This window comes from Onychomys torridus, chromosome 3, assembly GCF_903995425.1.
Source record: "Onychomys torridus chromosome 3, mOncTor1.1, whole genome shotgun sequence".
NCBI lineage: Eukaryota > Metazoa > Chordata > Mammalia > Rodentia > Cricetidae > Onychomys > Onychomys torridus.
Window position 1 is genome coordinate 131492340 of NC_050445.1, and position 27803 is coordinate 131520142.

At 48.7% G+C, this 27803-nt stretch overlaps 2 protein-coding genes across 2 annotated transcripts in view; one reads left to right on the top strand and one right to left on the bottom strand.

Moving 5' to 3' along the window:
* Positions 1-668: 668 nt before the first annotated feature.
* Positions 669-27803, bottom strand: part of Rassf4 (Ras association domain family member 4) — a 37363-nt gene continuing 10228 nt past the window's right edge. The window contains exons 2-11 of the mRNA XM_036181448.1: positions 22998-23090; positions 21162-21237; positions 11357-11499; positions 9622-9713; positions 8838-8995; positions 5525-5626; positions 5242-5293; positions 4142-4263; positions 3302-3399; positions 669-2145 (exon numbers count right to left, since the gene is read on the bottom strand). Coding sequence (XP_036037341.1) covers positions 2085-2145; positions 3302-3399; positions 4142-4263; positions 5242-5293; positions 5525-5626; positions 8838-8995; positions 9622-9713; positions 11357-11499; positions 21162-21237; positions 22998-23059 — 966 coding nt within the window. The 5' untranslated portion in view covers positions 23060-23090 and the 3' untranslated portion in view covers positions 669-2084. The remainder of the gene's footprint in view (positions 2146-3301; positions 3400-4141; positions 4264-5241; positions 5294-5524; positions 5627-8837; positions 8996-9621; positions 9714-11356; positions 11500-21161; positions 21238-22997; positions 23091-27803) is intronic.
* On the top strand, positions 13822-15830 carry Depp1 (DEPP1 autophagy regulator). The gene is made up of 2 exons (XM_036181449.1): positions 13822-14006; positions 14817-15830. The coding sequence occupies exon 2, from the start codon at positions 14819-14821 to the stop codon at positions 15434-15436; it is 618 nt and encodes a 205-aa protein (XP_036037342.1). The 5' UTR covers positions 13822-14006; positions 14817-14818; the 3' UTR covers positions 15437-15830.

The window sequence follows — 27803 nt, forward strand, 5'->3', positions numbered from 1 at the left end:
CCCCGGGTTTCCTGTTTCATGGTTCCCTGAAGCACTGAAGTCCCTCTCCTGCCTCAGGAATGGAAGATGTCTCTAGGCCTTCAGCATCACTCAGTCTTAGCTATCTGCTCAATATCTGGCCTCCTTTTCAGGTACTTAACTGTTTCCCCAGAGCCTGACTGCTTCTCCGGAAGAGGAATCGCTATGGTTCTACCTTTGTTCCTCCAGGATCCAGTACAAGCCTGGCATAACAGAGTCAAGTTGATTAATTACTTCTGAACAAAGTCCAGGCACATGTCCTAGACCCACGTCTGTAAATTCAGGCAGCAGAACCACCTGGAACTCCTGTGGCATTTGTTTTTGACTCCTGAGCCCCTGGTTAGAAGATTCCTGTTACACTTCTGATGCTACAGTTCTGTAATTCAGGGTAACACTGTTGCTCATGCTACCCATGACCATCACCAGTAAGACCTTTCCTGTGTTCTCAGGTAGGGCAGCCTTGCCTCAGGCCTCACACCAGTCCTCAGCCCATGCATGAAGTGATGGAGTTCTGTCAGTGTCAAGGGTGAATGGCTTCTCTGCCAACTACAGCTCTTCATAGTGTGGTCTAAGAGCTTCGGAGATCAGAAGAATGGGTCAAGACAGTAAACACAAAAGGAACCGTAACAAGGAATCTTAGCCCTTGCAGCTTCTGTTCAACGCAACCAATCTTTATTAAGCACCTAAGAAAGTACACTGCCAAAAGGGAGTGAGGAGGCAGGAGGACTTAGCTAAGTCTCTGTGGCATTTAAGTACCTCCATGAAGACAGAGAAGGATCTGGAAGATCCAGATGTGACATCTACCCTGCCCAGGGGCTCCACACTGTACAGCTGTTCTCAAGTTCCACTCTTCAGGGTTCCATGAGCAGCTTCCATGGGCACTGCATGGAAGACAGAACTCCATCTTTGCAGGAAGGAGTTTCATTATACTTTTCTTTAAATATGTTGTCTGCAGATCTCGGGGGAAGAGGCTGGCCTTTAGTTAGTGCTGTTACACAAACACTTCCATGGCTGAAGGAAACTGGTGCATAGTTTTACAAATGAAGTTTTCTCATTCATTCCAGAAATTTCCATCAGTCAGCAAACAAATTGTTCTGTATCTGGTCTGAGGAATTAGAAGCCTTTTGTCCCCAAACAGAGATTTTCCCTTATTGCTAGGCTTTAATGGGAAGTATTGAGAGCTGTCCCTACCCACTAGAGAGAAGCTCAGTCCCAAAGAAGGGAAGAGGCATGCAGGCATCCACAAGATGGCAGTGAAGGAAGCAGAGCACTGCTTTCTGGAACCATTGGCAGCCAGAATTGTTTTAATGTTAAATCAACATCCCAACATAATTCAGTTGACATATTTCTTGAAGACAGCTCCTTTCAAGGATTTCTTTGGATCACATTCAGAAGTTAAGGCTGATTTCTGCCAAGAGCTGATGGGATCTTGGTAGTCCTAGTCCTGATCTAACTTCTGGGACAGGAATGTTGGCTATGAAAGGAGGCTTGGAGGCCAGGACACCATGGCAAAGTGGTGGTTAGAATCAGGACATGTTTCACAGCCTTTGGCAGCTCCTGCTCCAGCAGAGTTCCTGAGTAGCAATAAGAAGCAAAGGAAGGCAGGAATTTCATGGTTCACATGGATGATAAGGGTGGGCAGGGACTTGTGGCCATGCAGAAACTCTGGGACAGGCATTTGCACAAGCAGATGAAGCCCATTCTCCAGGGACTGGGTATGATACTTCTCCCTCAAGCTGGAAATATGCACGAACAAGGCCAGCTATGCTCTTCAACCATGCAATGTGGTTGGTACTGCAGTTCCAAAGCTCTTTACTACCTAGACTGGCTTTGCACATAGATCCTACCTAGCAAGTACCTGGGTGTCCCCATGCATGCTCACTAGGGTGCCAAGACTAGAGACATGGGATGCTACATAGTCTGTGGACAGGCTAGAAGAAGCATGAGTACTGGAGTCTTGTACCATGAGTACAGCAGCCATTGGTCAGTAGTCAGTTAGGGCTAGGTCCCTGGAGCTCCACACATGCTTGCTACCACAGTCATCCCCAAAAGCAAGCACTGGCTAGTTACTTGGCCTCCACCAGCTGCTCCAGGCGCTGCTGCATTGTCAGACGTAAGGCTTGGAACCTGGAGAGAGACAAAGCCAAGGGGTCTCACAATGGCTGGAGGGTAGGGAGGTGAGAGCAGAGAGAATGGAGACCACTGCTCCTAGCTGGCTGACCAGAAACTGCCATCTCTGCCCTTCACCAAGGATACTCAACAGGGCTGCAGATTGTGCAGAGCCTCAAAGACAAATGCTGGCAGTTCCATTTCAGACTCTCCACTAGGGACAGGGGTGTGCTGGGATGCTGATCAGGACTATACATCAGGTTTCAAGAAGACAGTGTCCCAGTCAGGGCCATGCAAATAACCTGAGCTGCATCCTCAGCCTGGGCCTCAGATTGCTCTCCCCACACTGAATCTACTGGCCAGGTGATTTCCAGGTTCCATCCATCTTGAAAACCCTATAGTGACACCACCAATGGGCAGCTCACTCTAGAGTCTTCACTGAATCTGAGTGAGGCCCCACTGCCCAGAAGGAAGCCCGTGGTTAGATGTGGCTTTCCAGGGATCATTAGTATGAAGGCAGAATCCAAACTGCTTCCTACGTCCAGGCATGTCCCAGAGTAGAACAGCATGTCCTTCCCTGCCTAGCCCTCATGAATGTTCTTCATACATCCTGCCCTGTGCCACACATCTCTGAGGTACAAACAGATCATTGGGACTCAAAGCATCATTAATGTCACAGCCTGTCCTGATGCAAGCTTCACTGTTGACCCTTGTTCCCCTAAAGAACAGCCCGGGCTTGAATGTCAATAATTACCACTTCCCACTGGGCTGAGATTTCCTGCCAGTACAAAGCCCTTGGACTAGGCTGAGCTCCACCCAGCAGACTCAGTGTGGTTGCTTTTCCAGAACTTGGTCATCAGTAGAACTAGAAACCCAAGCCCCACCATGCTCCTGCCTCCGCCTTCCCTGCCCAGTTTCTTACTGCCCAAGTCCCTTACTGGAGAAGAGGCCCAGGCTGAATGGTGTATCCTCTAATTCAGAAAGCTACCACCCCAGAATGCTATCAGTACTGAGGAGGTGGGTAGGGAGGCAGTGCTAGGCACCATGGTCAGCAGGCCTCCCCACTGCACTTGGTGTCCACAGAAGGGAGAAACCTGCCTGCTTGGACAGAGGTATGCCCTGTAGACGTCCTCTAATGGCCAGGACCATGTCTGGCTGATGAAGAGCTGCTTACTTCATGGTCAGTTTGATTATTTCTCTTTCCTCCTCTTCTTTTAATTTTTCAACAAAACTGTCCAGCACCGGCATTTCAAACTTAATGTACTGGGCCACCTAGAAAATCCAAGAACATTAAAACTTGCTTTAGTTGAGAAGTCTAAGATGTGCTTTCTTTTCCTGGTGATTTCCATAGCAGTCCAGGCTGAAGTCCTGTATGCATAGGCACTGTCTCCCTTCCCACCATGCTGCTGACATTGCTCTGCTTGGCATGGTGGGAGAATGGGATCTGCTCTTATCTCAAAGGCAGCAACCATCCTTTGGAGGAAATGCTGAGCTGAATATTAGGAAAAGCATTCAGGCCTGTGGCATTGTGACACCGAGTGCTCTTGGCATGGGTAGGGAGTGGGAATATCATTGTGTTTAACAATGGAATGAAGCTGGACCAGCCCTGGGAAGCTGGGGGAGACAGCCACAAGGTCTTCTTGGGGACCCATACTCCATAGGCCCTTTTGTTTAGGGTCTGGACATATGCTCATAGTTTGACCATTGAGACTTAACAGCTGCTGCCCTTGAGTTGGCCCTAGTTAAGGAGCCCTTCTGTGGGTCTTTAACGTGATAACAACAAAAGCATGCTACAATGAAGGAAAGGGTTTTACTTATGAGGAAAAGGGCAGGGCTGGGGTCTCCTAGGACCCCAGTTCTTCTGTTCCCTAAGCTGCCAGGTCAGCTGTGGGGACCTAAGATACATTGCCTGGGAGGGCTCTGGCCAAGAGCTCCTTCAGAGCCCTGAGGAGTCCCCCTCTTTGCCTCCCAGTCCCTCCCCATGGAGCAGGCTTTTAGCTTCGGCCCCACTCACATCATGGGGCACTTCCTCGCTCAAGTCGGCTTCCATCAAGAAGATCTTGACAATTTTCTCACAAGGTCCATGCAGGATTCTGGATATCAGCGGGTACTCAGAGTCTTTTAATTTTGTCTGCTCTGAAACAGAGGGCATTTTACAAAATTAATGGGATGTTTGAATCACCCACAGCCTTGTTTATTTATTTTATCAGGACAAGGGCATGATAAAAAGCAGATGTTCATGGACTCTTTCTCAGACCTCCGTGGGTCTGCATTTTGGGAGACATGTGATCCCGCTGAAGGACAGAACTGACCACCCTTGGTCAGCTCCCTGGACTCAGGGTTGCATCTGGCTAAGGCAAGTGAGAAGAAGCAGATGCCTTCCCTCACTTGTCTGACAACAAGACATAAATCTGTTGAGGCCTCTCATCTCCTTCCAACTAAGGACAGAAGTTAACCACCAGACACAACTCTAAACCCCTGTTAGCCCAGAGGCAGTAACAGAGAAATCCACACAGTGAATGCTGCTAAAAACTGTCTTCACCATCTTAGCCCCGGACACTTGGCTTTCCCTGTAGTCACCATTCTGGCTCAAGGCCCTTCCCACCCCTCATCATCTTCTCCTTCTCTAAAAGCTGACTTCCTTGCTATGTTCTGGGCACTCCTTCGAGTAATTCATCTCTTCCGTGGTTATGTGTGATGACTCATTAACAAACTAGTTTGTTTTCCTCCTGGAAACCTGCATTTGGTTCATGTACTTAGTAGGCCCAGCCAATGAGTATATAAGTAGAGGAAAGATAATTGTTCTGTTCCATAGCATCACTTAATAAAGGCTCAGCTCAAAGAGGAGGGGCAGAGTAGACATAGACTTGGGGATACAGGAAGCTGCCCATAGACTGCAGAGGGACCCAGAGGTTCCACAAGATCTAGGTTGCAGCCAAACCCTACCTTCCTAACTGAGGTACATGATGGTTCGCTATTGGGAAGAGCCCGGAGAAGGTTCACTTATACTGTTTTAGAGGGAGTCTCAGAATGGAACCAAGTTTGATGGTGGAGAGGATGGTGTGGCAAGAAGATGGCAAGTTTGCCAAATGAACACCAGAAGCTAGCACTTACCCCCAGACTCATGGACAATGTAGAGTGCGAACTCACTGGGGCCATCTTCTACCTGCACAGGCAGGCACCAGAAATCAGACCACAGCATTTTTAATGAAAGGAAACAGACCACCCCATACCCTTCCTTGTCTAAAATCCCAGGGACACTGGCTCATCAGAGGAAATCTTGCTAGACTTTCTCCCAAGAGCCAAGGCAGCCAATCGCAGCAATCCCTGTCCCCCCACCACTCATGAAAGCACTTCCTGCTTCTTGGCAAGGTGGCTCCCCTGTGGTCACACTTACCCGGAACTTGTTTAGCAGCAGGGTAAGCACCTGCTGAGTGGTCATGGTACTGTTGACCCGGACATTGGTCACGGACCCATAGGCAGGAGTGAACACGGAGGTCTGTGTAGAAAAGATGGATAGCTCAGGGAAGGCCCAGAAAAGACACAGGCTAATGTTAAAGTTCTGAGAAGACCCAAGCAATGGGGTACTACTTCTCAGAACACCTGTCTCAGTCAATTCATGCAAACCCATGACCTTGATGGTTGTTCCTAGACCTGGGGATACTCAAGGGAGCAGTTACAGTATGTGTCCTTAGAGCACTCTGAAGAAGATGCTTAACACTTTACACATCTATCAATCACAGTGCTCTGGCTCTTGGAAACCAGGACCCCGGAAGTAATTCACTGGGGCAGGACATGGGGCTCAACACTCTACACATCTATCAATCACAGTACTCTGCCTCTTGGAAACCAGGACCCCGAAAGTAATTCACTGGGGCAGGACATGGGGCTCAACACTCTACACATCTATCAATCACAGTACTCTGCCTCTTGGAAACCAGGACCCCAGAAGTAATTCACTGGGGCAGGACATGGGGCTCCCCTTCACTCTTCCTGCTGATTCCATCAGCACCACAAACATCTGTGAACTTAGGCTGAACACTTCCAAATCTACCCACTCTTCCCCAAGTGCTGTCCAAGCAGAGGCCTCCAGTCACACTGTGCAGTTTGCCTGCAGGCCCCTCCCTCTCACCTTCTAGCATCTTCCAAACACTGCAGCCCATGGTACCACCTTTTAAAATATTCTAAATAACAAAGCATGGCCTGGCCCAGCTTCCTGCAGTCCCACTTTGGTCTTCTTACATCTCTCCTTCTAAAAGAGACCTGCTGGTTCAGAAACTACCTTTGGAGAAGAATGCCAGGCCTGCAACCTGTGTAGTACAATATCAGAATCCCCTTTTATAAAATGTGCAAGGGCTTCCTTCCCATGGCCTGAATAATGCCTCTGATCATCAACTCTCACTCCTGGCACAGATGATGCCAAGACCCCACCACAAGCACCCCGTACTCAAGCCATATGGTTCTCTTTACAGTTCTTTATTTAAGCATCCGTACATACTTTTTGAGACCAGTTTTGACCATACAGGCTAGGCTGGCTTGGAACTCAAGACCTTCTTGCCTTAACCTTCTGAGGGCCAGGATTACAAGTGGGTATCACCATGCTCAGTTGGTAACTTTTATTATTTTGTGGTCCTGGAAATTGAACCCAGGGCCTTGCACATGCTAAGCACCTACAAGTACTCTACCACTGTGAAGTACACCCTCAGCATTCTTCTTCTTCTTTTTTTTTTTTTTAATTTATTCTTAGGAAAGGTCTCACTATGTGGCCTTGAACCAGGTACACAGCTGGCTTGGGACTATATACTGTGACTTGGGAGCTAGATACATTTTCACCTCGTGCTTTCCACTTATGATGATCTTATCAGGACCCAATCTGACAGTAAGCCAAGGGCTTCTGTGTAGGAAATGAACCAGGACACCGTCTGAGCCTTGGGAAGCCTTATAAGCACTAAAGCCATGCCCTGAACTCGGGAAGCATCTTACCTACACTCTAATTCTCACAATGGCCCTCTGAAGTACCTACAACTGTAGCTATTTTCGGAGAAAGGAAACCTAGGGTTGGAGGTTAACCCAATGGGACGGGGTTAAACCTAGGGATGGAGTCAAGCTCACCCATCTGGAAAGGACAGTGCCATTATGAAGCATTCTGCGATGCTTGAAAGCTTATGTGCTACCTACCCCGTTCATGCTGGTGCCTCCCAGCCAAACTGACTCCACTGCAGTGGGCCTGCTAAGTCTAGATGAAACCCAGGAGCATTTCAGGTTACACATTCTACAGGAAACAGGCCTTTAGAGCAGTAGTTCTGAACCTTCCTAATGCTGTAGCCCTTTAATACAGTTCATGTGGTGGTGACCTCCAACCATAACATTATTTTTGTTGCTACTTCATAACTGTAACTTTGCTGCTCTTATGAATCATAACGCAAATATCTGTTTTCTGATGGTCTTAGGCGACACCTGTGAAAGGTTCATCTGACCCTTCCCCCACCCCAAAAAAAGGGTTACGACCCACAGGTTTTGAGAACCACTGCTTTAGTGCCTAAGAAACATGGAAAGCTCATTCAGCTACCTCAAGGAGAAAAACAGTCTTGTCAACCAGGCTGTGTTTGCTCAGCACAAAGCCTGTCTTGGACATGAAACCAACCAACCAAGTAGAAACAAAGGTCCTTGGATTACTTTCTTATCCCAGTGGACCACATCTGAATCCATGGAAAAATCCATACCTACAATTCGATAGGTCTGGGAATAAAATCGTGCTGTTAGTCATAACAGTCTGGGGAAATGCTAGCATGAAGTACTAGCACATGGTCCTCAGAAATACAGTCTGGAATAAGTACCCCAGAAAATCAAGGCTGGGAATTAGTAATTTTCATTGTCATCTGTGGCTTAAGGAATCTGCACCCCAATTTCTAAGAACATTAATTGTGTATAGAGGTAAAAGGAAGTGAAAAAAATGTGCTTTTGTTTTGGTTAAAGACTCTCTCCGCAGTTTATGTGTCCTTCCTGTGAGTCACCCTTTGAGAAGCGCAGCTGCTTAACTGGAAGTTTCCCTCTTTATCCCCAGCTTTGCAGGATACGGCCTGTCACAGAACACTCCAGGCGGGGCCTCACCCGGACGGGCCACGCATTCCATTTTTAGTAACGATCAACTTCTCCTTTTATAGTTCATGTGTTAATGGAATGATGTAATTAGGGGAAGGTGATCTTTCCCTAAGGTCAGTACAATACATACTTGCACAAAAGGTGAACTGTTGGGAACTCGGAGATCCCCAGGTTCTCTGGGAAAAGATATGCATGCTCTGGGCACACCTCAGCAAGCCAGTTTAATTACCCAGGGAGAGGGACTGCTGGGTATGTGATGTTCCTGTGGAATGTTCAAGTGACCCCGAGTGGAAGCCTTACAAGGATGGACTCATTAAAAATAAACTTGGCATTATTGTCTGCTTAGGGCTTTCTTGCCCCAAGTCCATACAACTTAGAGAGGTTAGATAGTGGCCGTGTGGGGAGGCCCTGGCTGTGGATGGGAATGTTATGCCATTGTGGCTACAGCTAGTCACCCTGGCTTTCAGCACAGGCCAACAGCAGTTATCTTGAAGGCTACTGGAGGATTCTGACTAATGCCCAATGTTATGGGGGCTGCTATTCTGTGCTGGGAAATAATTCCTGTCCTCTCAGCCTCAGGACCCAGGAAGGACAGACGGAGACATCACCTTGTGGTTATAAAAGTGCCCATTGATGGAGAACCGGTGCCGTCGAATCTTCTGGGCTTCACTGGGGGCCCGGGCCTTGGGCCTTCTCTGGATTATACAGCTGGCATCACTCTTGGTCCGCATAAGCTGTGGGACCTCCTCATCCTCCTCTAGGGGTCCTGTAGAAAGAAATAGATGAGAAGGTAGGAGGGTGGAGGGTAGTGACCACAAGTGTCGTGGCTTCAGCAGTGACACTGTCTGTTGGGTTATGTGACTCCCTAGAACCCTGCAGTCATATCACATTGTAGTGCATCGTTCCAGTGATGCTGATCCTTGGTTAGACGTTGGGGTCCTGTCAGTGCCACAGCACATCTTATGGTACCCACTGAGGTATGTGGTCATTCTAGCCCTGTCCTCTGAGCACTCAACCAGGGACAGGTCTTTCACTAAGTGCTAAGGAAAGGGGCCAGAGACCACAGATGCATGATCACTGATCTTGGAGTGTGAGGATGAGGTCCTAGAGGCTTGGGACAAAGGGGAACAGGATCCACCATTGAGCCCTTTCTGTTTTATATCATAGCTCTTAGTAGGAGACTCAGGTCCAGGATACAAGGGGACATTTCTACAAGCCTCTACTACCTTTTCCATAAAAGGAACTAATAAGAGTGTGTCACACCTATCTCCTGCTTACAGATGCTCAGCAAGGGTCTCTCATGAGATGGCATGGCAATTCTTTCACATGGCTGTTCTTCCAAGACTGCATGCACCCCCTAAGACAGGCTAAGTTCTTCTGGGCATTGCTTACCTGAGCTATCCCTGGAAACCTCAGCCTTGTTTGCAGGCTGAACACTAGGCTCCTCCGTAGTGACCTTGCTGTCTTGGGGTGAAGCCTCCTTTCTGAAAAGACAGAAGCATAGTTCTCAAGTGGCTGTGGACAGAGAAGAGCCCCACTGCTTTACAGGCAGGACACAAGTGTGGAGCAGCAGAGGTTGAGTGGAGTGTATCAGAATAAGAAAGAACTCCTCACAGCATCTATTGGAAGGACTGGGAGCCTGGCCCTTAGAAAGAGTGATTGTTCTGGACTGTGTCACAGACCATGTGCAAAGCCTGTGCCCATGCATTCTTGGGATGCAGGCTCAGCCAGGTTTGTGCCTGCATAGATGCGTGCCATTACGAGCTTGCTAGGTTTGTTGAAGGTGTTGTGAGTCTAAGGAATCAAGCAAGGTTAACCCTGGGGGTTGAATCTCTAGGCCTCTTGGCAGGAATGATTCTCACCCCAAGCCAAAGAAGGCAGCATCAAGCTAGGGCAGGAACAGGTGTAATGGGAGGTGGGTAGCATTCGGTACAGAGGAAGCAGAAAGAATGAGAAAGGAGTACTCTGGACAACTGGGGCTATGGCTGGGATGGCTGACGGGACTGCTTTTACCTTGAGGTGGTGAGGGGGAGTGTGGGTCACACTTGCAGCCATTCCAAGGAACCCTTATGCTTTAAGCCTATGTGGCTCAAAATGTTGTACCAGTGACCAGGGACACCTGGTTATAAGAGCTGGTACGTCAGCATGCTCCATGTTCCCAGAGTACTCATTTCATCTGCATGTATTATCTTTTAAGATCTATTTATTTATTTAATGTGCATGTGTATTTGGCTATGTGAATTTGTGTGCACCACATGTTACAGGAGCCCACAGAGGCCAGAGGAGGGCACTGGATTCCCTGGGACTGGAGTTATGGGCAGCTCTGAACCGCCACATGGATGCTGGAAACTGAACCCAGGTCCTCTGCAAGAGCAGTAAGTGCTCATCACTACTGGGTCATCTCTCCGCCTCCTTCATATATATTATTATTTTTTAAAGTAATGTCTCAGTATGTAGCCTAGCCTGGGTTCAAACTCTTCAAACTCATGATCTTCCTGCCTCGGTTTACCCAGGGCTGTAATCTCAGGCACACCTGTGTCACCATGCCTATCTTAGCTGCATATCTCCCCAAATAGGAACCAAATTCTGAATGTTTGCCTCTGAAAAGTCATTAAACAAAGAAGCAAAACGAACTGCCTTCCTCCTGGCGGTAAAATCAATCTGATCTTTAATTTTGGCAAGTTTATCCAAACAGAATCTGTCCCTGATATAAAACAGTAATAGCGGAAAGATAAATTTATGTGAATACCCAACATTTTCCCTGAGGAGATCCCAGTGGGCTGAGGACACAGGCCATTGGTATAGTACTTCACCCTGGGTTCAGTCTCTAGCACCGTAAAACAGGTGTTGGAAGCATGACTATTCTGGAGGAGGGAGAATGGCCATATAATCCTAAACAGGGAGGGCACCCTAAGTAGGATTGCATGTTGGGGTGGGCAAGGTTAGAATGGACTGAAGTAGCCACTGAAGATGAGAAGGAGATTGATTTACTCCCATGCCTAAGCTCCACACAGCAGTAGGGCATCTACCCCAAGGCAGAGGATACTTCACCTATAACCCATGTGGTGCTCGTGATAATGGGTGTCATGGAGGCTCCTGGCTTTGCCCCCACCTGCCAAGTACTCACTGGAGGTAGCTGGGCCGTTCAGGCATCCATGAGGCAGATGGCAGGTGCACTCGCTCGCGATCATCCTGCATCTGGAGCCGGATGGGTCGTCTGAGTCCCCAGGCGATATTGAGGAGTCCTTCGATGATCAGAGCCCCTTCTTCCTGTGGGGCCCACATGAGTCACCCCTAAAGGCTGCTGTTCTTCCTCCCTGTGACCCCTCAGAAACAGCAGGTTCCACGCCCCAATTACACTTCTTCCCCAGGGAAGAGCGAGCAGTGCGCACATGCTTCAGAGCATGAGGGCAGGGGCCCGCAGGAGGAAGCAGGAGGTGTTCTTTCCGCTTCTGAGCCCAGGCCAGGCCACGGGTAGAGACGGAACCAGCACAGAGCTGCTGAGTCAGGAGTCCCCTAGGACACTGCAAGTGTCTGGCAGGCACGTCCACACTGCTGGGAGGAAGCATGGCCTCGGGAAGCATGGTCTGGCCACTTGTGCTGGGTGAGGCTCCTTGGCTCAAACTGTACCGGGACAGAGAATCCTTCAGTCACCGGGTTCTGCTGGACATTGTGCCCCCTGTGTCCTTTGCCTTGCCCTTCTCTCGACACATCCAGACAGTGGCAGCACCAGCTGACCTGGATTGAGCTCACCTCCAGCAACCCTACCATTGGGCCCTGGATGATAGTGAATGGGGATGAGAATGGGTGAACAGCTGCCCTTAACAGCAGGTCTAGCCTCAGCAAAGGAAGAGGCAATATGTCAGCCTGAGGACTGCTCAGGAGTGCAGTGAAAGCTAGGTGCTGCCTGAGACAAGAAGACACCCTGGAGAGGCCAGGGCAGCACCTGCTGACAAGGGTCTCTGATGAAATCAAAAGAAAGCAGAGGCCGGGGCCAGAGCTGCCAGGATCCAGCACACAGGTGGGGTCTGCTGCCCCTGTGGCGTAGCCAACCAAGAGAGCCTGAGCTCACACATCAGGCAAGCATTCTGGGCAGTAAGCTCTTTCTCCTTTAGTCTAGCCTCTCAGCCACTCAGCCAGCTGCTAAGAAATCTGAGAGGCAGAGAAGCAGACACAAGTCCTATGGAGTCCTTCAGGTGTAGGCTGGGAACTGCTACCTGACTTAAGTGTTGTTCAGTAGCTCCAGTGTCCTGTGTCTTTACCTGTGGCATTAATGCCACACCTGGAATACATGGACAAGGGCCCAGCAGCTCCCCTTGCGACCGGAGTCTAGGGTCTGTCTAGCCCTCACATATCAGACCTGAGCAGTACTGTCCCCTCTGTGGCTCCCCTTCTTCCCGCTCCTGGGGGCAGAAGACAGATGTGTTCCAGGGGAGCAGAGGTGCTGAGGCCTGAGAAATGCACTGCCCGCTTCTTCCTGAGAACTTTCCCAGGGTTGCCCACCTTGCCTTCAGCGGCAGCTGTGTTGGTGACACTCCTGGAGTCCCTTAGTTCCCCACAGCCACCATCGTTAGCCTGAGCATGGCAGCTGGCAGAAGTTACACTGTAGCCCTTTATTTGAACCTGCAGTGCCCTGCCATTGCCTTGGTATCTTCTGACTGGCTCATCTAGACCATGCCCACAGGCTCCCATTGTTCCCCGAGTGTGCTGAGCACATTATCATTCCAGGGTCTTGCTTGCAGTGCCCCATTGTTTTCAGATCTCTGTACCAATGCCACCCCTTAGAGAAGATATTTCCGACAACCCTACCTACAGCAACAGCTTTTGGTCCTGCCCCATAACCCTACTCCACTTATTTTTGCAGACATCATGAGTGCTGGGTCCCTGCACCTGCCCGCTGGTGACTTGGTTATCTCGCTCACTGGGAAACAAGCTCCACGGATCGACATCTGTCCACACTGTTTGCTAGGCCTTGAGCAGTCACAGGCCCACAGTAGTAGCACCACACATCTGGTAAACAATGAGTAATCAAATTTCTCCTTGAAAATGGCCCATCTGAGATGTTTCTAGAACAGGCCAGACCCCCCTGGTTGCCCTGGTGCTTGTGTAAGGGGGTGTCCCACACCTTGCAGCAGGCCCAGGAAGACTCCAGGCTAGAGCCCTGCAAGGCTTATGTGTTATCAATGTCATAAGTGCAGGCCAACAGCACTCAGCAAAAATCAGGAGAAGGCCAGCATGTCACAGGATCACAGGTGCTGGTGTAACACACAGTAAAAAATACTATGCTGCACCAGATAGGGGTGGCTGATCTTGGGCTCCCTGTGAGGGTCCCATGGTGCCTCTAGGCTCTCCCAGCACCCTCTAATCTGGCTTTGGTCTCTACCTATTGTGAAACTGTCTCTAAATCAAGGCAAGGTGGCTGCCCCACCCCTCACCCTGCAGTGTAAACATTTCCCAGCCTCCCACAGACACATACACAAATGCCAGGCTGGCAGCTGGGCCAAGCCCCGCCCTCCACCCTGTTTTCCTATGAGAACCTTCCTGAGCGCTGCTATTTTGAGCTTTCCTGACAGTGATTGATGACTGGAGGAAACAGTTAAAAGCAGCAGTGGGTGTCTGAGTTTGCCAGACAGCACAGGAGAAGAATCTGCAGCACATCGCCTTGATTGTTTGAGAGCTAGAGATGTGGCAGTGACTGCCCACCTCTAGGTGTTTCCTTTGGATTAGAAACTCTTTACTCATCAAGACTCCCTGCCACCCTGTCTGCTTACCCACAGGTAAGAGGAGCAACTGTCCTCTGGTTTGACACCAGTTTGTATCTGAGGGCATTTCTCACCCTGAGCTCTTACAGCCTGGCTTCTGGATAGAGACTAGGGCAGCGGGTGCCACTGATGGCTAAGATAATATAATGTTTGCCCAAGGCTTTTGTGCTTACAAAGAACTCAAGAGCTGTGATGTCAAAGCTATGATTTCATGCATTTCCCATAATATCCCTGCCAGTGGGCTGTTAATAACCCCGTTTTTCAGATGGCTAAGTAGAGGTGACATTGTCAAAGGTGTCCAGCTCATTAAGTGACCGAGACGGGTTTAAAACCTGGGTGTCTTCAGACCCCAATTAGCACCCTCAGTTCTCTTATCTGTTCATTCTTTGTTTTAAAATTTTAGCTAATTTATTTTACTTTACATGTATGAGTGTTTCGCCTACACAGATGTATGTGTACTACATACATGCCTGTTGGATCCCTAGGAACTGTATTTATAGATGGTTTGAGCCACCATGTGTGTGCTAAGAGTTGAACTTGGGCCCTCTGCAAGAATAAGTACTGTTAATTGCAGAGCATCTCTCCAGCCCCAATTATCTACACTACACTAGCAATGAAGTCTTAGCATGTGGGCTTTGATATAATCAGAAAGGAGGAGCTGGGGGATGAGCCCTGGTCTCAGATCCACGGGTTTCTTATTGTTTTCTGGGTACCCGAGTCCTGTGGAACTTCTACAGTGATGGGGAGGAAGCAGGAGGGTATCAGGATGGCATGGTAGGCCACTATTTTCTCTTGGCCAACAGCTTGTTTTTGCTTTGTTTGCAGAAATGAGGTCCCGGCTTCTGCTGCCCGTGCCCCACTTGCCAACAATTCGGGAAACTTCAGAGGAGTTACCACATGGGGCACCTGGGCAGGAACCCCCAACCTCTCCCAGCCTGGATGACTACGTTAGGTCTATCTGTCAGCTGGCACAGCCGACCTCAGTGCTGGACAAGGTCATAGTCCAGAGCCAACCCCACAGACCCTCCCGGCCAGCCTGGACTAGAGAGAAGAGACACCAGACCAAGTCTCCAGGAGACAGCGCTCCTTGCTTCAGCAGCCTACAGCCCGCACTGCCCTCTCCTGGCACTGACAACCCTCTGGACTGGCTCTTCGGGAAGTCCCAGGAACAACAGACAGATAGAAGAGACCTACCCAATGGGACCAGCTCTTTTGGTCACTGGGTTGTACACAAACAGATGGACAAGGACATGGGGAGGCTCTGTGAGGCCACAGTACGCGAGTACTCCCTGGGAAGAAAATCAGGGCATAGGCAGCAGCCCTCCAACCTGAAAAGCTGGACTTCTAGAAAGTCTCACCAGGCCTCAGCCTCCATCCCCGGCTCTCGTCCCAGCAGCATCCTCAGTACACTCTACCAGCATCTCCCAGTGATCCATGAACTCTAACACCTCCCAGCCAAAGTTCACAAAGGATGTGGTGGGTCCCTGTGGCCTCCCCAGCTTCCCTCTCCTGTGGATTCCTCCTGGCAGGTCTATAGGGACCGGGCAATTCCTAATGAGACCCATTGTCTAAAGAGTGCTGACAATCTGGCTCCCACAATGCAACCTGACTGCTGCCATCTGTTTGTGACTGGCTGGTGACTGTGTGACTTGGTGTCTCTACTCCTTGGTTTTATCATGGTTAAAATGACTGAGTGGAGTGACCACCTCTCAGATCATTCTAATGAGGAAATGTGTGCTGTATCTGGGTGTCCGCCAGTCTCATGTGAAACCAAGGGTTAAGGGCCAAGGGAAGGGGGGGTATCTCAGCTCCCTAAAGCAGTGGTTCCCAACCTTTCTAATGCTGTGACCCTTTAATATGTTCCTCATGTTGTAGTGACCCCAAAACATAAAATTATTTTTGTTCCTACTGTAATTGTGCTACTGTTATGAATCATAATATAAATATGTGTTTTCTGTTTTCTGGTGGTTTCAGGTGACCCCTGTGAAAGGGTTTTCCAAACCTCAAAAGGGTTGTGACCCACTGATTGAGAACCACCATCCAAAAGGCTTCCAAGTAAGGGCCTGGCCTCTATCCCCCAACTTGAGGTGTATATTTCCTGAGGCCCAACAAAATACCTAAGGTCTCAGCAGATTTATCACTGCATTTCCTACAGACTGTCACCTAAGCACCTGGGGAACCTGCTGTCTTGGCTCCAGTACCCAAATCTCATTGTTGTACCAGAGACATGCTCAGGGCCAAAATGGAATGTGTAGCACACAGTCTGAAGGCTGCCACATGCCTGGATCTGGTGGCCTAGTCTCACTTGTCCTTTAGTGTACCCAACATCTTCACCTGAGCTTCTGCCACAGGAAGAGGTTTCCAAGGGGAAGCTGTTCAACCACCTTGTTCTAGCTAAGCCCGGATGTCCAAAGGCTTTGGAAATCCAGGCCAGCACTGGGTCCCCATAGCCCAGAGAATGCCAGCTCCTGGGGGGCATCTACCAAGCAAGAGGGTAAAGATGGGGAGTCGGTGATGGAAGGATTTCCTTTCTCAGAGAGGCAGTTGTGTTCTCAGAGAGCAGAAAAAAAATCAGGACTCAAGGCCCAGCACCCATTCCCTTGTACTGGGCTGGAGCCAGCTGGCCACGTTCAGGATAGAAGTGTTCAGGAGAGAACGAGAAAGATGTGGCTGCAGCTGAGCTTGCTTGGCATACTGCCAACTACCCCCCCCCCCGTGTGTGTGTGTGTGTGTGTGTGTGTGTGTGTGTGTGTGTGTGAGTGAGAGAGAGAGAGAGAGAGAGAGAGTTTAACCACTTTGCTGTCCTCTTTTGCATGTATTTTCTCAGAAACAGAATGTAAACCACATACCAAAAAGAAAATGTTTCAGACAAGCAATTTGTTCAGTTTTCTTATTTGTAAAATGCAGGACACCAACATCATCCTTCACCCTCAACAGGATTGGGAAGCTGGGTAAGTGGACATGGATAGAGAGGCAGTATGCATCTGTCAGCTTGCTGTGTCTTCCTCAGCAGCCTCAAACTGGCGTCTTATAAGGCAGCCTTCAGGCAAAATGTCCCCATGTGTGATAGGAAGACCGACCTACTGCTGAGTGGGTACCTGTCTGGAGACTAGGTGGGCAAGGCTTGATTTACCCAGCCTCTCTCTGTCCTCTTCTGCCAAGCACTGCAAAGACTGGGCAGGAGGGAGACACCTGGCAATTGGCACGGCTCTAGTGGATATCCCATGTGCTCAGAAGTCAGGCTGCTGCACAGTCACGGAACCTGCTCAAATATTCCCTGATATGAAAGATGCTAATTGTCCACTTGAGACGGTGCTTTGCCTCACCCTACACCACTCCATACTATCAAGTCCATTAACTTAGATCTGGGGAAGGCAGTGCTCCCAAGCTGCTGAGACCAGGGCAGTCTAATAGACACTTTGCAGCTCCCACGGGACAGATGTGCAGAGGGCCAACTACTCACTCCAGGGTTCCAAGAGAGGGGGCAGTCCAAGCTTTCTAGGGAAGAATCAGCGTGTACAAGGGGATGGATGATAGTTGAGTGTTTCACACACTGTAGATTGCTATAGCATACAGCAGAACTGGATGCAGTGTGGCTCACAGCCACCAGGGGGAGACCGTGAACCATTAAAGGTTTAGTTTCAAGGCTGGTTGAGAAAACCTGATCAGACAGACACCCTGGGTGGGGTTAGTACATCTGTTCACACTGACAGGTTTCCACATCAGCATTTCCAGAAAACTGCCAACTTCAAAAGGTACTGATTGTTCTTAGAAGTTACACTTTTCATTGTGGCAGAAGCAAAACTACCCCCAAGGGCAGTTTTACAGTCAACTGGCTGACCATCCTCTAGAGAGCCGAATTGTTTGCCCCAGTTCTTAGTAACTGAGAGAGAGGTCATTGGGAAACAGTTGTCCTGGGGCGGGGGCCCACCCACAGATGTACCTCATCTCTCTACAGGCTTCCTACATGCAGTGAGGGAGTTTGTCCACAAACTATACACGTAGGCTGTAGTTGCCATCAGCAAAGCTTATGACAACTAGGAGAGTCTCTTCCAGGGCACACCCAAGTGGTGAGTGCTTCAGGAACGTAAAAGTACCTTATAGCCTGGGGCTCAAGAGTGACAAACTTCCCGGTGTCTGAGACCTGTTCAGTGAGCCCCTACTCAGGACTCCAGTGGATTCTAGAAATGGCATTGCTGTCCTTAACACTGGCACTCAGTCTCTGGAGCTGGGCCAGCCTGCCTCGTTTACTCCAAAGCCCTGTGAAATGAACTATCCCCTCCAGGAAGGAGAAGGGGAGGCTCAAGAGACGTCGGAAGTAAACAAACTGTGCATGGCTGGGAAAGCTGAATCTCAAGATTCACCAGGGCCCTCCCCAGGACTATAGATACAGTAATCAGCTGCTGAGGAGAGAGTTTTCCCTACCTGTAAGCTGTGCAGAGCTTCTGAGGGTACAGCTTCATGAATTGTCACCCATGCTGGGGTGGGCTTTCACTGCTCCTGTAAGTCTCCCCTCACCCACACTCCTGTCAGCATACCCCAAGTTCACCAAACTGGACTCAGGTACAATCGTTACTTTCGTCTATGGTGGATTCCTTTTCTGGGGTGAGTAGGCGTACACATGTGCTGTATCCCCCGGGAAAAGTTGCTAAGACAATACAGCTAGGAACTCGTGAGAACCTCAGGCTTTTGTTGTTGTTATTGTTGTTGTTGTTGTTGTTGTTGTTGTTGTTGTTGTTTCAGGAAAAGGTCCATGGTAATAACTAGAAGAGAGGCAAAGTGTACCAGATTCCCCATTGTAACTTCCTCCAGCTGCGTGTATGTGTGTGTATGTCTGTGCGTGTATGTATGTATGTGTATGCATGTGTGGTGTGTGTGTGTGTGTGTGTGTGTGTGTGTGTGTGTGTGTGTGTGAACACATATGAGCATGCCATGGGTTTTTATGAGGGACAGTCCACTGCTGTGGATATCGCTCTGTATAAATAAAATTCTGATGGCCCAGTGGCCAGGCAAGAAGTATAGGCGGGACAAGAGAGAAGAGAATTCTGGGAAGTGGAAGGCTGAAGGAGACAATGCCAGCCACTGCCATGAGAAGCAACGTGTAAAGACACCAGTAAGCCACAAGCCATGTGGCAAAGTATAGACTAACAGAAATGGGTTAATTTAAGATAGAAGAAGTAGATAACAAGAAGCCTGCCATGGCCATACAGTTCGTAAACAATGTAAGTTTCTGTGTGTTTACTTGGTTGGATCTGAGCATCTATGGGCCTGGCGGATGAGAGAGATTTGTCCTGACTGTGGGCCAGGCAGGAAAACTCTAACTACAGTCCACATGAATGGGCATACACACACATATGATTTCTGTTTCCAGTCAGTTCCCTAGTGATACTGAGGATGTTGACACAAGGACCACAGCAGAGAACCACCCTAGTAATATCAGTCCCAGAAACATCCAAAGCTGAGGAAGGGAAACCCAGCCAAGACCCACCCACCACACTCTGTGCCTATACCAGGGATCTGGGGTAGGCACAAATCTCTCACTTAGCGGCACAGGTCAAAAACCCAAACCTCTCTAACCCCTTTGTCTGCCTCCCTCCCTGGCTGCCCATCACACTGGAGCTTGCGACTCGGGATGCTTTTCTCCTGAATGGCCCAGGTCTACATCTGTCTGCCATGTACAAAGCCTGACTGACATGCAGAACCAAGGGGGGCCCAGTCCCAGCTCCCAGAAGTTCATCACTCAGGTGAGAAAAGAGCCAGTGGAACCTGAGATGGCAGGACTCTAGGACCGGAGCCAGGTCAGAGCGGTAAGAGGCTAGGTGGAGCTGGGGGGCTGGGAGTGGACAGCCCTGTAGACAGCTGCTCAGAGGGAAGAGGATGAGAAAGAACCACAAGATACCGGAAGTAGGAGACAGAGAGGTATAAGGGATCAGCACTGGTGCTAAAGCCCCAAGCTGAGGAGAGGAGAGCACAAGAAGAAAGGCAGAGCGGGATTTTGGTTGGAGATGGTATAGGCGGCCCTGGCCTTGCCTGGACTAGGAACCTACAGCCTCTTCCACTGCACAAGTGGAGGTACCAAACACAGCTGTCCTGGCCTGTGGCCTGCCACACTGCCTGCTTGACATTGGCCAGCTCTAGTCTAGTACCACAGAAGGCTGCGGGCCGATGAATAAACAAGATGAGGGAGGTTCAAGGACCAAGCAGCTACCTCCCAGCAGAGGCCTCTGGGAGTTTCTGCTGGCCCTTTTCAGACACTGAGATGAGCATACCCAGCAGCTAGGTCTCATCCATGGAAATTCCCCAAATAAACCTTCCACCATGAGCCTTCTCATCAGACTGTAAAGTGTACAGGACTAGAAACAAATAGGGGCACAAAGCCACACCTGAGGTACCCTTGTGAGGTCATGGATGGTGGAAGTCTGGGCATGGCTTGATTTCCCTCAAGTAGATCCCAGCCTGGACCCTGCTAGACACTCCTCAGGGTTTAATAAATCCCTCGTGAAATCCCAGATATCTAGTCTTTTTTGAAAAAAAAAAAAAAAATCAGTCCCTACCGAGGCCACATTTACACATTGTAGGCATGGGTTCCAATGAGTGGCTGTCACCTTTAATTAGGACCCACTCTCCATGTGCCCCTTGTCATATGAGCTTGTACCCCAACATTAGTCAAGCACCACTTCTCAGGAGAGGGTGCCACAGTGAATGGGCACAGGTGAGAAGGCCCTGGGCACCTGGTTGGGCACCTGGTTGGGCCGGTCAGGTAAAACTAGTGTGGCACACTCATTGAATTGAGTGTTAGCATGGACGCAGTGGGAGCCGGCACACTGCTGTCTGTGAAGTGTGAGAAGAGTACAGAGGGACCAAATTCCCCTCACTGTACGATGGGCAGAGGAAGAAGGGGCTAGACAGGCCCCAAGCCTTCACACCCACAAGCCCAGCACTACTTGTGGGTAGAGGTGATGTCCTTGCTAGGACAGTGATACCCCAACCCTGCCTGCTGGCAACCTGCTTCCTGACCAGGGAGTTTGACAAGAGCCAGCCTGGTACACATGGAGAGTGAAGGGGCTAGGTCACACAACTACCCTATAAACAACAGAACGCACACCTCTGCAGTCCACACGAGCCAAGCCAAATGATGACCCCACGAGCAAAAAGGGTTATAGGTCTCACCTCACGGTGCCTTAGCTGGAAGCTCCTGCCCTCATGGTAGCAGTTGTAGGTTTTGAGCAGGCTTAAGAGTTCTGACCTAAAAAGACACAAGACACATGTGTACACTTGGGGGCTGGGGGGTGGGAATGGGGCTCGGACAAGGCATTGCCACCACTGATGTCACTTTCTTCATCCGTAAAATAAATATTGAAGCATACGTTTTTTGCTAACCACATCTAGTCACCCAAGAGACCCAATTGTCCCATGGTGACACTTGCTCTTCCGTCTCCCAGCAGCCTCTGCATCCAGGCCCTTGTATGAGTTGGAGGAGGAGAGCAGTCAAGGTGAGGTGCTGAGAAGTTAGCGAAACTCCCTCCCAGGGAGGTTCCCATCCCACAGGCAGCACCTAGGGTATGTATATATGTTCACTATTGCATAGGAGCAGCGCTAACAACCTTCCTGTGCTCTCCTCTGACCCGCTGCCTCTGAAGACCTCAGTGGCTTGGATCACCAGCTGCTGTGGGCCCTCAAGAGAGGTGGGGGCTGCCTTTTTCCTGTCTTGACTGTTCAGAGGTACAATTCTGGGATGAGGGTGACAGGGCCCAAGCAGGCCACTCTGCCCAAACACGTCAGGAAGCCATTGTGCCCTAGGGATGGTCAGGACAGGAAAAATCAGTATAGCATTGGTATAGGCTAGGGGATTATGGGGTGTGAGACATGCAGGTGATTTTCAACCTCCCAGTAGGTTGAAAGGGAAAAAAGGCAGATAAAACTGGCATGGTGTAATACTGAACTGAGCATCCAGAATGCTTGCCCATCAACACAGAATCAGTGAGTACACTATTGTGTGTGAAGTGGTTGTTACTAGTATATGTTCTGTCTTCCTGGCCATGGTGCCCTGCTGGACCCCAGTGCTCTGTCACCTTCCCAAGCAGCACCTCCTCCACACACAGCACAACAACAGAACAGTGACATTCTGGGGTTCAGGCGGGTGTGTGTCCTGTGTGTGATGGGGGATGTTGGGAACCAACAGGCAACAAAGTGCAACTTAGAGACAGCAACAAGCCAGAGAGGAGTCCATTTTGTCCTGGGCCCACAAATATCTAAAGGTTGGACATAGAATTAGTGGGAACTGCACAGGTATGTGAAGTTAATTGTGCCCAATTGTAGCAAGTATTCAAAATGCAAGATAAAATGGGGGGGGGAAACTTTAAAAAAAAAAATGCTTCTCGACTAGCAAGATGCCTCAGCGGGTAAAGGTACTTACTGCCAAGCCTGATGAACTGAGTTTAATCCCTGAGACCAAGCTGTCTTTTGACCTCCACATAATTGCTGTGGCAGGCACCCTCCCACCCAGAGACAGACAGACAGACTGACACACACACACACACACACACACACACACACACACACACACACACACAGAATAAATAAATAAGTATAATAAAAAGATGCTTTTCTTTACTTCAGAGAAACTGTTCCAAGTAGTTTTTATGAGACAGAGTGAATAAAAATAAGCAAAGTTAAAATGTATCAATAAAGTACACCTTTTTCATGAAAACCCACAGCCAGATTTTTCATACAGGGAGAGTTTTCATATAATTCTAGTCTTTAAACAAATTAAATACTGTCATTGTAGAGTCCCATGGGCACCCTCTTCTTTCTCAAATCCATATACTGAAGAATACCTTGATCTCCAAAGAGGGGTAGCCCCCCAACAAAAGCACCCACCACTGTCCCCAGGGCACAGTGCCACATCTAAAGAGTTCTAACACCCACATCCTGGACTTCATGCAGGGAAAGGCCACAAGTGGTTGTAGAGTGCCCCCCCCCCAAACACTGCACACTCAAACTTACTTCAGAATGGACTTGCTGTCGCTGACGGGCACATGAGAGCTGGATGAGCAATCTTCCTTCATCTTCAACCTTGTCTTCAGACCCAAAAGTCACCTGTCAGAAAGATAGCAAAGGGTGTTGTCTTAGTCAGGGTTACTACTGCTGTGATGAAACATCATGACCAAAGCAACTGGGGAGGAAAGAGTTCATTTGGCTTATCATTGTTCATCACCAAAGGAAGTCAGGACAGGAACTCAAACAGGGCAGGAACCTGGAGGCAGGAGCTGATGCAGAGGCTATGGAGGGATGCTGTTCACTGGCTTGGCCCTCACAGCTTTCTCAGCCTGCTTTCTTATAGAACCCAGGACCAGCAGCCCAGGGATGGCACCACCCACAATAGGCTGGGCCCTCCCCATCAATCACTAATTAAGAAAATAGCTTACAGCTGGATCTTATGGAGAAATTTTCTCAATTAAGGTTCTCTCCTTCCAGATAACTCTAGCTTGTGTCAAGGTGACATGAAATTATCCAGCACAGGTGTGCTGATGGGGGAGCCAGGTGCAGCCCCAGCCAGTGTTGTATGGCACCCATAGCCCTGGTATGAGAACATTTTTCCACACTAAGGTCATACTTGTCCAAGTACAGGGTGGTTAACATTGGAAGTGTCAGGTCAAGGAGATAGCTCATCTGTCCCTCTGGAAAGTTCTACAGGCTCTCCAAGATTCTAGATCAGTTCCTAAGCATTTTAAGTCACATACTCTTTTCTCTTGGGTGAACATTCTGAATGATGGCTTCTTCTAGGCTTTTCTGGAGTTTTCTAAAACTACTCTGGTCCTTCCTCTTCCTTTCCTACTGAGGTGGGGCAGTGATCCATCAATTACTTTAGGGTCTACTCCCTTGGGCCACCTCTCCCAGTGAGGACTCATCTGAATTACATGTATTCCTTCTGGACTACAAGCAGTTCTGTGAATTGTCTAGTCCTTACAACAACACAGTGATGTAATTAGAGTTTTCCTGTCTTGACCACTGGCTCCAGAATAAATGCACAGAGACTTAATACAAATGCTCAGCCAATAGCTCAGGTTGCTACTAGCTAACTCTTACATTTAAACTAACCCATTTCTATTAAATATGTATTGCCACATGGCTCATGGCTTTCCCTGACCCTAGCATATCTTGCTTTATGGGTAACTCCCCTGACTCCACCCTTCCTCTTCCCATCATTCTCTCTGTGTCAGGCTGTCTTGCCCAATCTCTTCTTGCCCTGCTAACAGCCAATCAGTTTTTTATTAACAATTAGCATAATCCACAGCACTGTGAGGCTCTAATCAATATTCCCACTTTATGATGAGAAGAAAAGACAGAGGTAAAGCCCCAAACCAACCAATGAACAGGAGTAGGGCACTCTTCAGACACAAGAGTATAAGTGCCTGATTCTGGCCTCTCGACTCCTCCACTCTATATGCTCTTGGCAAGTTCTTAATCCTAAAAGCCATATGGAGCAGTGTCCAGTGTCCAGTTTCTGTGGTAGACTCACATTTGAAGCTCTCTGTGTCTGCCTCTACCCAGTCAGAAGCATGCCAGCCTTTAGGTCTGCCCATCCTGCTTTCATGGAAGTCAAGAACTCTCTCTATCCTTTTGGCATCTTCTGAATTATAGTTATCCCTTCCTTACCACATGCAGAAGTGTGTTTACCCCAGTGGGTTCCTGAGCTTGTGAAAGGTGCCACACCCTGTGATTGAAAGCCTTCTCAGCTTAGCTATGCATCTGTCTGGGTTGTGGCCACATCTTGTAGAGTTTCAGTTGAAAACAAAACTCACATGGACTCTTTTTCTGTCAGAAAATTCACAAGCAGAAGACTCATTTTTGCACATTACTATTTTATACTGAGTGGAGAATTTGCTGCCTTTCACTTCTCTTCTGTGTGTCTGATCAGACAGTATGACTGTCTGTGGAGCATTGAATAACCACATTATTAAATCAGACAAGCAAAACATGGGTTCCTTAACTCAAGCACTGATACTTTGACAGTCAGTCTGATGACATGATGGCTACTGAGTGACTCTAACAGACATGTAATGCATCGAGTGTGTATATGAGGGACACAGGGATGCTTTGTGTCTGGGCAGGGGGAATTCATTGTGCTCCTCAGGATGGCATTCAACTTAAAACTTACCAGCTATTTATTTCTAGAATTTCCATTTAATAATTTCAGACCAAGGTTGCCCCCAGTTACAGAAAGTAGAGATAGGCTGGAGCTACTGCTTCCTGACTGAGGGCCATCCCTGAGGGTCCTTTCTATTTGCTGGGCAGCAAGATGAAGCCCAGTATACCCTCAGTACTGATGCAAGCTCTACTTTTTAATCCCTTTCACCAGTCCAGTGTGCTCCTCTTCTCTCTCTGCCTGAAACCTGCAAGACAGATATCATCTCTGAACGGGCATTGGATTATAGAAACAGAATTATCATTGGCCAGGAGAAATGAAGGATGTAGGGGAGATTATCAGAATTTTCCCAGGGGCCTGCCCCCAGAGTCCTGGGGAAGATGCTATGTCTGGTGTGTGGTTATCTGAGAGGAAAGAATCTATGTACACCATGCTCATCCATTTACTTTACTTCTCTAAGGCAAAGTTCTATCTATACAGCTTCAGTTCCATCCTGACACTCAGTTCCTCTTCGTCCTTTCTAGTTCTGTCTTCTCATAGCCTAATAGTAAGCTCCTAGCTTTCAATCTCATCTTCATCTTCAATTTCTCCATCCATGCTCATTTCTTCTCTTCCTACTCTCTTGACCTGACCCAATCCTTATTCTCTACAAAAGATCTGTCTTGTTCCTTTCTCTCTGCCCATGCAACTCTGTTCTACCATCCACAGAAACTCTGCCTTGTTATCTTCTCTCTGGCCATGCCACTCTGCCTGGGCTAGGAATTCTGCTCCAGTCGTTACTGCACCTGGTTATGCAAAAAGCCCTAGTGTCCTGAGTCAATCACTCTGCAATGCTACTAGGTCTGAGGGAAAGGGATGGTCTGAGCTTGTTTTGCACAAGAAACAAAGCTATGCATCTGTAGTCCAGCTGTCTCCTAGGCTCTGTAGGGATGTTACTTAGTAGATCAGCAGTAGGTCTGAGAAGCTTAACTGTTTGCCATATGGCCTAGTAGTATGTGAGTGCACATGAATTTCATAGCAGAGGATAGCTGAATATATATATTAAAAGCTGAATAACACCAAATATTCCTGATAAATGGCTTCCCTCTTGAAGAACTCCTTGGTTGATCAAAGTATAGCTTATTATATTCAGCTGGACTCCTGTTTTATACTCTTGTGGCCCATGACAGGAGATGTGCTGAATAGCAACCTTAGAACTATCCCATCAACACAGCTCTGCCCACTCTAAAGCAAGACCAGCCATGGCTTGCAGAGACACCAGGCCCCTTGCAGGGCAGGCTTTGACCTATGTAGTGATGCAGCACTGCCCCTCTGGGATCAGAGCTGGGGACTCCCTGTGTATTCTCGTTGGCCCAGCAACAGGGTTTTCAAAATAGGGCTAGGTTCCTCGTGCTTGGCTTGTGGAAAGAATGGATGTATTCCATGTGTGGGTAGTTAGTTCCTCAAACTTGCCAGAGCAGAAGTGTTCCACCCAGGGGAATGCCCCGTGTTGGGGTTTCTGGGTCAACACTGGTTCCACAGGCATATGGCATAACACTGTAAAGTTTTGAGCAAGCTCATTACAGGACAGGCTGCAGTTACTTCAGCATGATGGGAAGTGGGGTTTTCCCTTACTTTCTTCTGCATCTTCAGCCAGCTTTTGCCCATTTCCTTTATGAAACTCAGCTTTGCCCAAGCTTGATGTTCTTTCCTCTCGTAGGGCTTTTGCTGTGTTCCAGAAGAGTCTTCCTCTCTGCCTATCCTTAGCTGCCCCAGCATACCAGTTGCAAAGCAAGCCCTGGCCAGGGTGGGGTGAATTGGAGGAGCTTCTCGCCTGGGGCCTCTTCAGTATTTATAATCTCACCTGACTAAGTGATGCTTCTGGGGGCACCAGTGCACAGTGGGGTGGTCATCGATGTCTTTCCACTTCACCCCTTGTCTCAGCTACAAAGAACACCTACTTTGTAGGATGAAGTGAGTACAAGAGTCATAGGCTCCCCCACAAGTCAGCTCTTTCAGAGCTATACATTCAGCAGTATGTAAGTCAGGCTCAGTCCTTAATCCCAACCTGAAACAGGAGGGTCATTGCAAATTGAAGTCTGGCATGGACTCCAGAGTGAGAGTATGTCTCAGAAAGAAAAACAAAAATGTAACGGTGTCCAGGGACTAAGGGGATGACTTAGTTAGGAAACCGTTGTCACAGAGCCCACAGGGAGTTGGGGACACATTCCTCTTTTCAAAGTGTAGGCCTTCTGGTTTACTCAAAGGAAACCAGAAATCTGGGGTTTTATGAGTACTATTAAAGCTGGGTCCTTTGGGCAGAAACACTGGCTGCCCCCAGAATGATTATGTAAAACAATTAGTAATCTCCCCAACTCCCTGAATGTGGGGCCATGTTACCAATTCTGACCTTTCTGCTACAAAGGGACATGTGTGGATCACCTTCCTGATGGCATTAGCAACCATGATGCCTACTCACAGTCACTCCAACACGAGTCCACAGACGTAAAAGGTAGAAATGAGGTTCTACATAAGGCAGCAAACATGTAGCATCTGTCTATCTGAACCTGGGCCACCTCCTTTAATGTCTATTTTCCAGTTCTACCCACTTTCATGAGAATCCCTACATATATTAGGTTTTAAAGGTTGTCATGATTGTCCTCTTCCCTCTCTGGTTTCTTCCT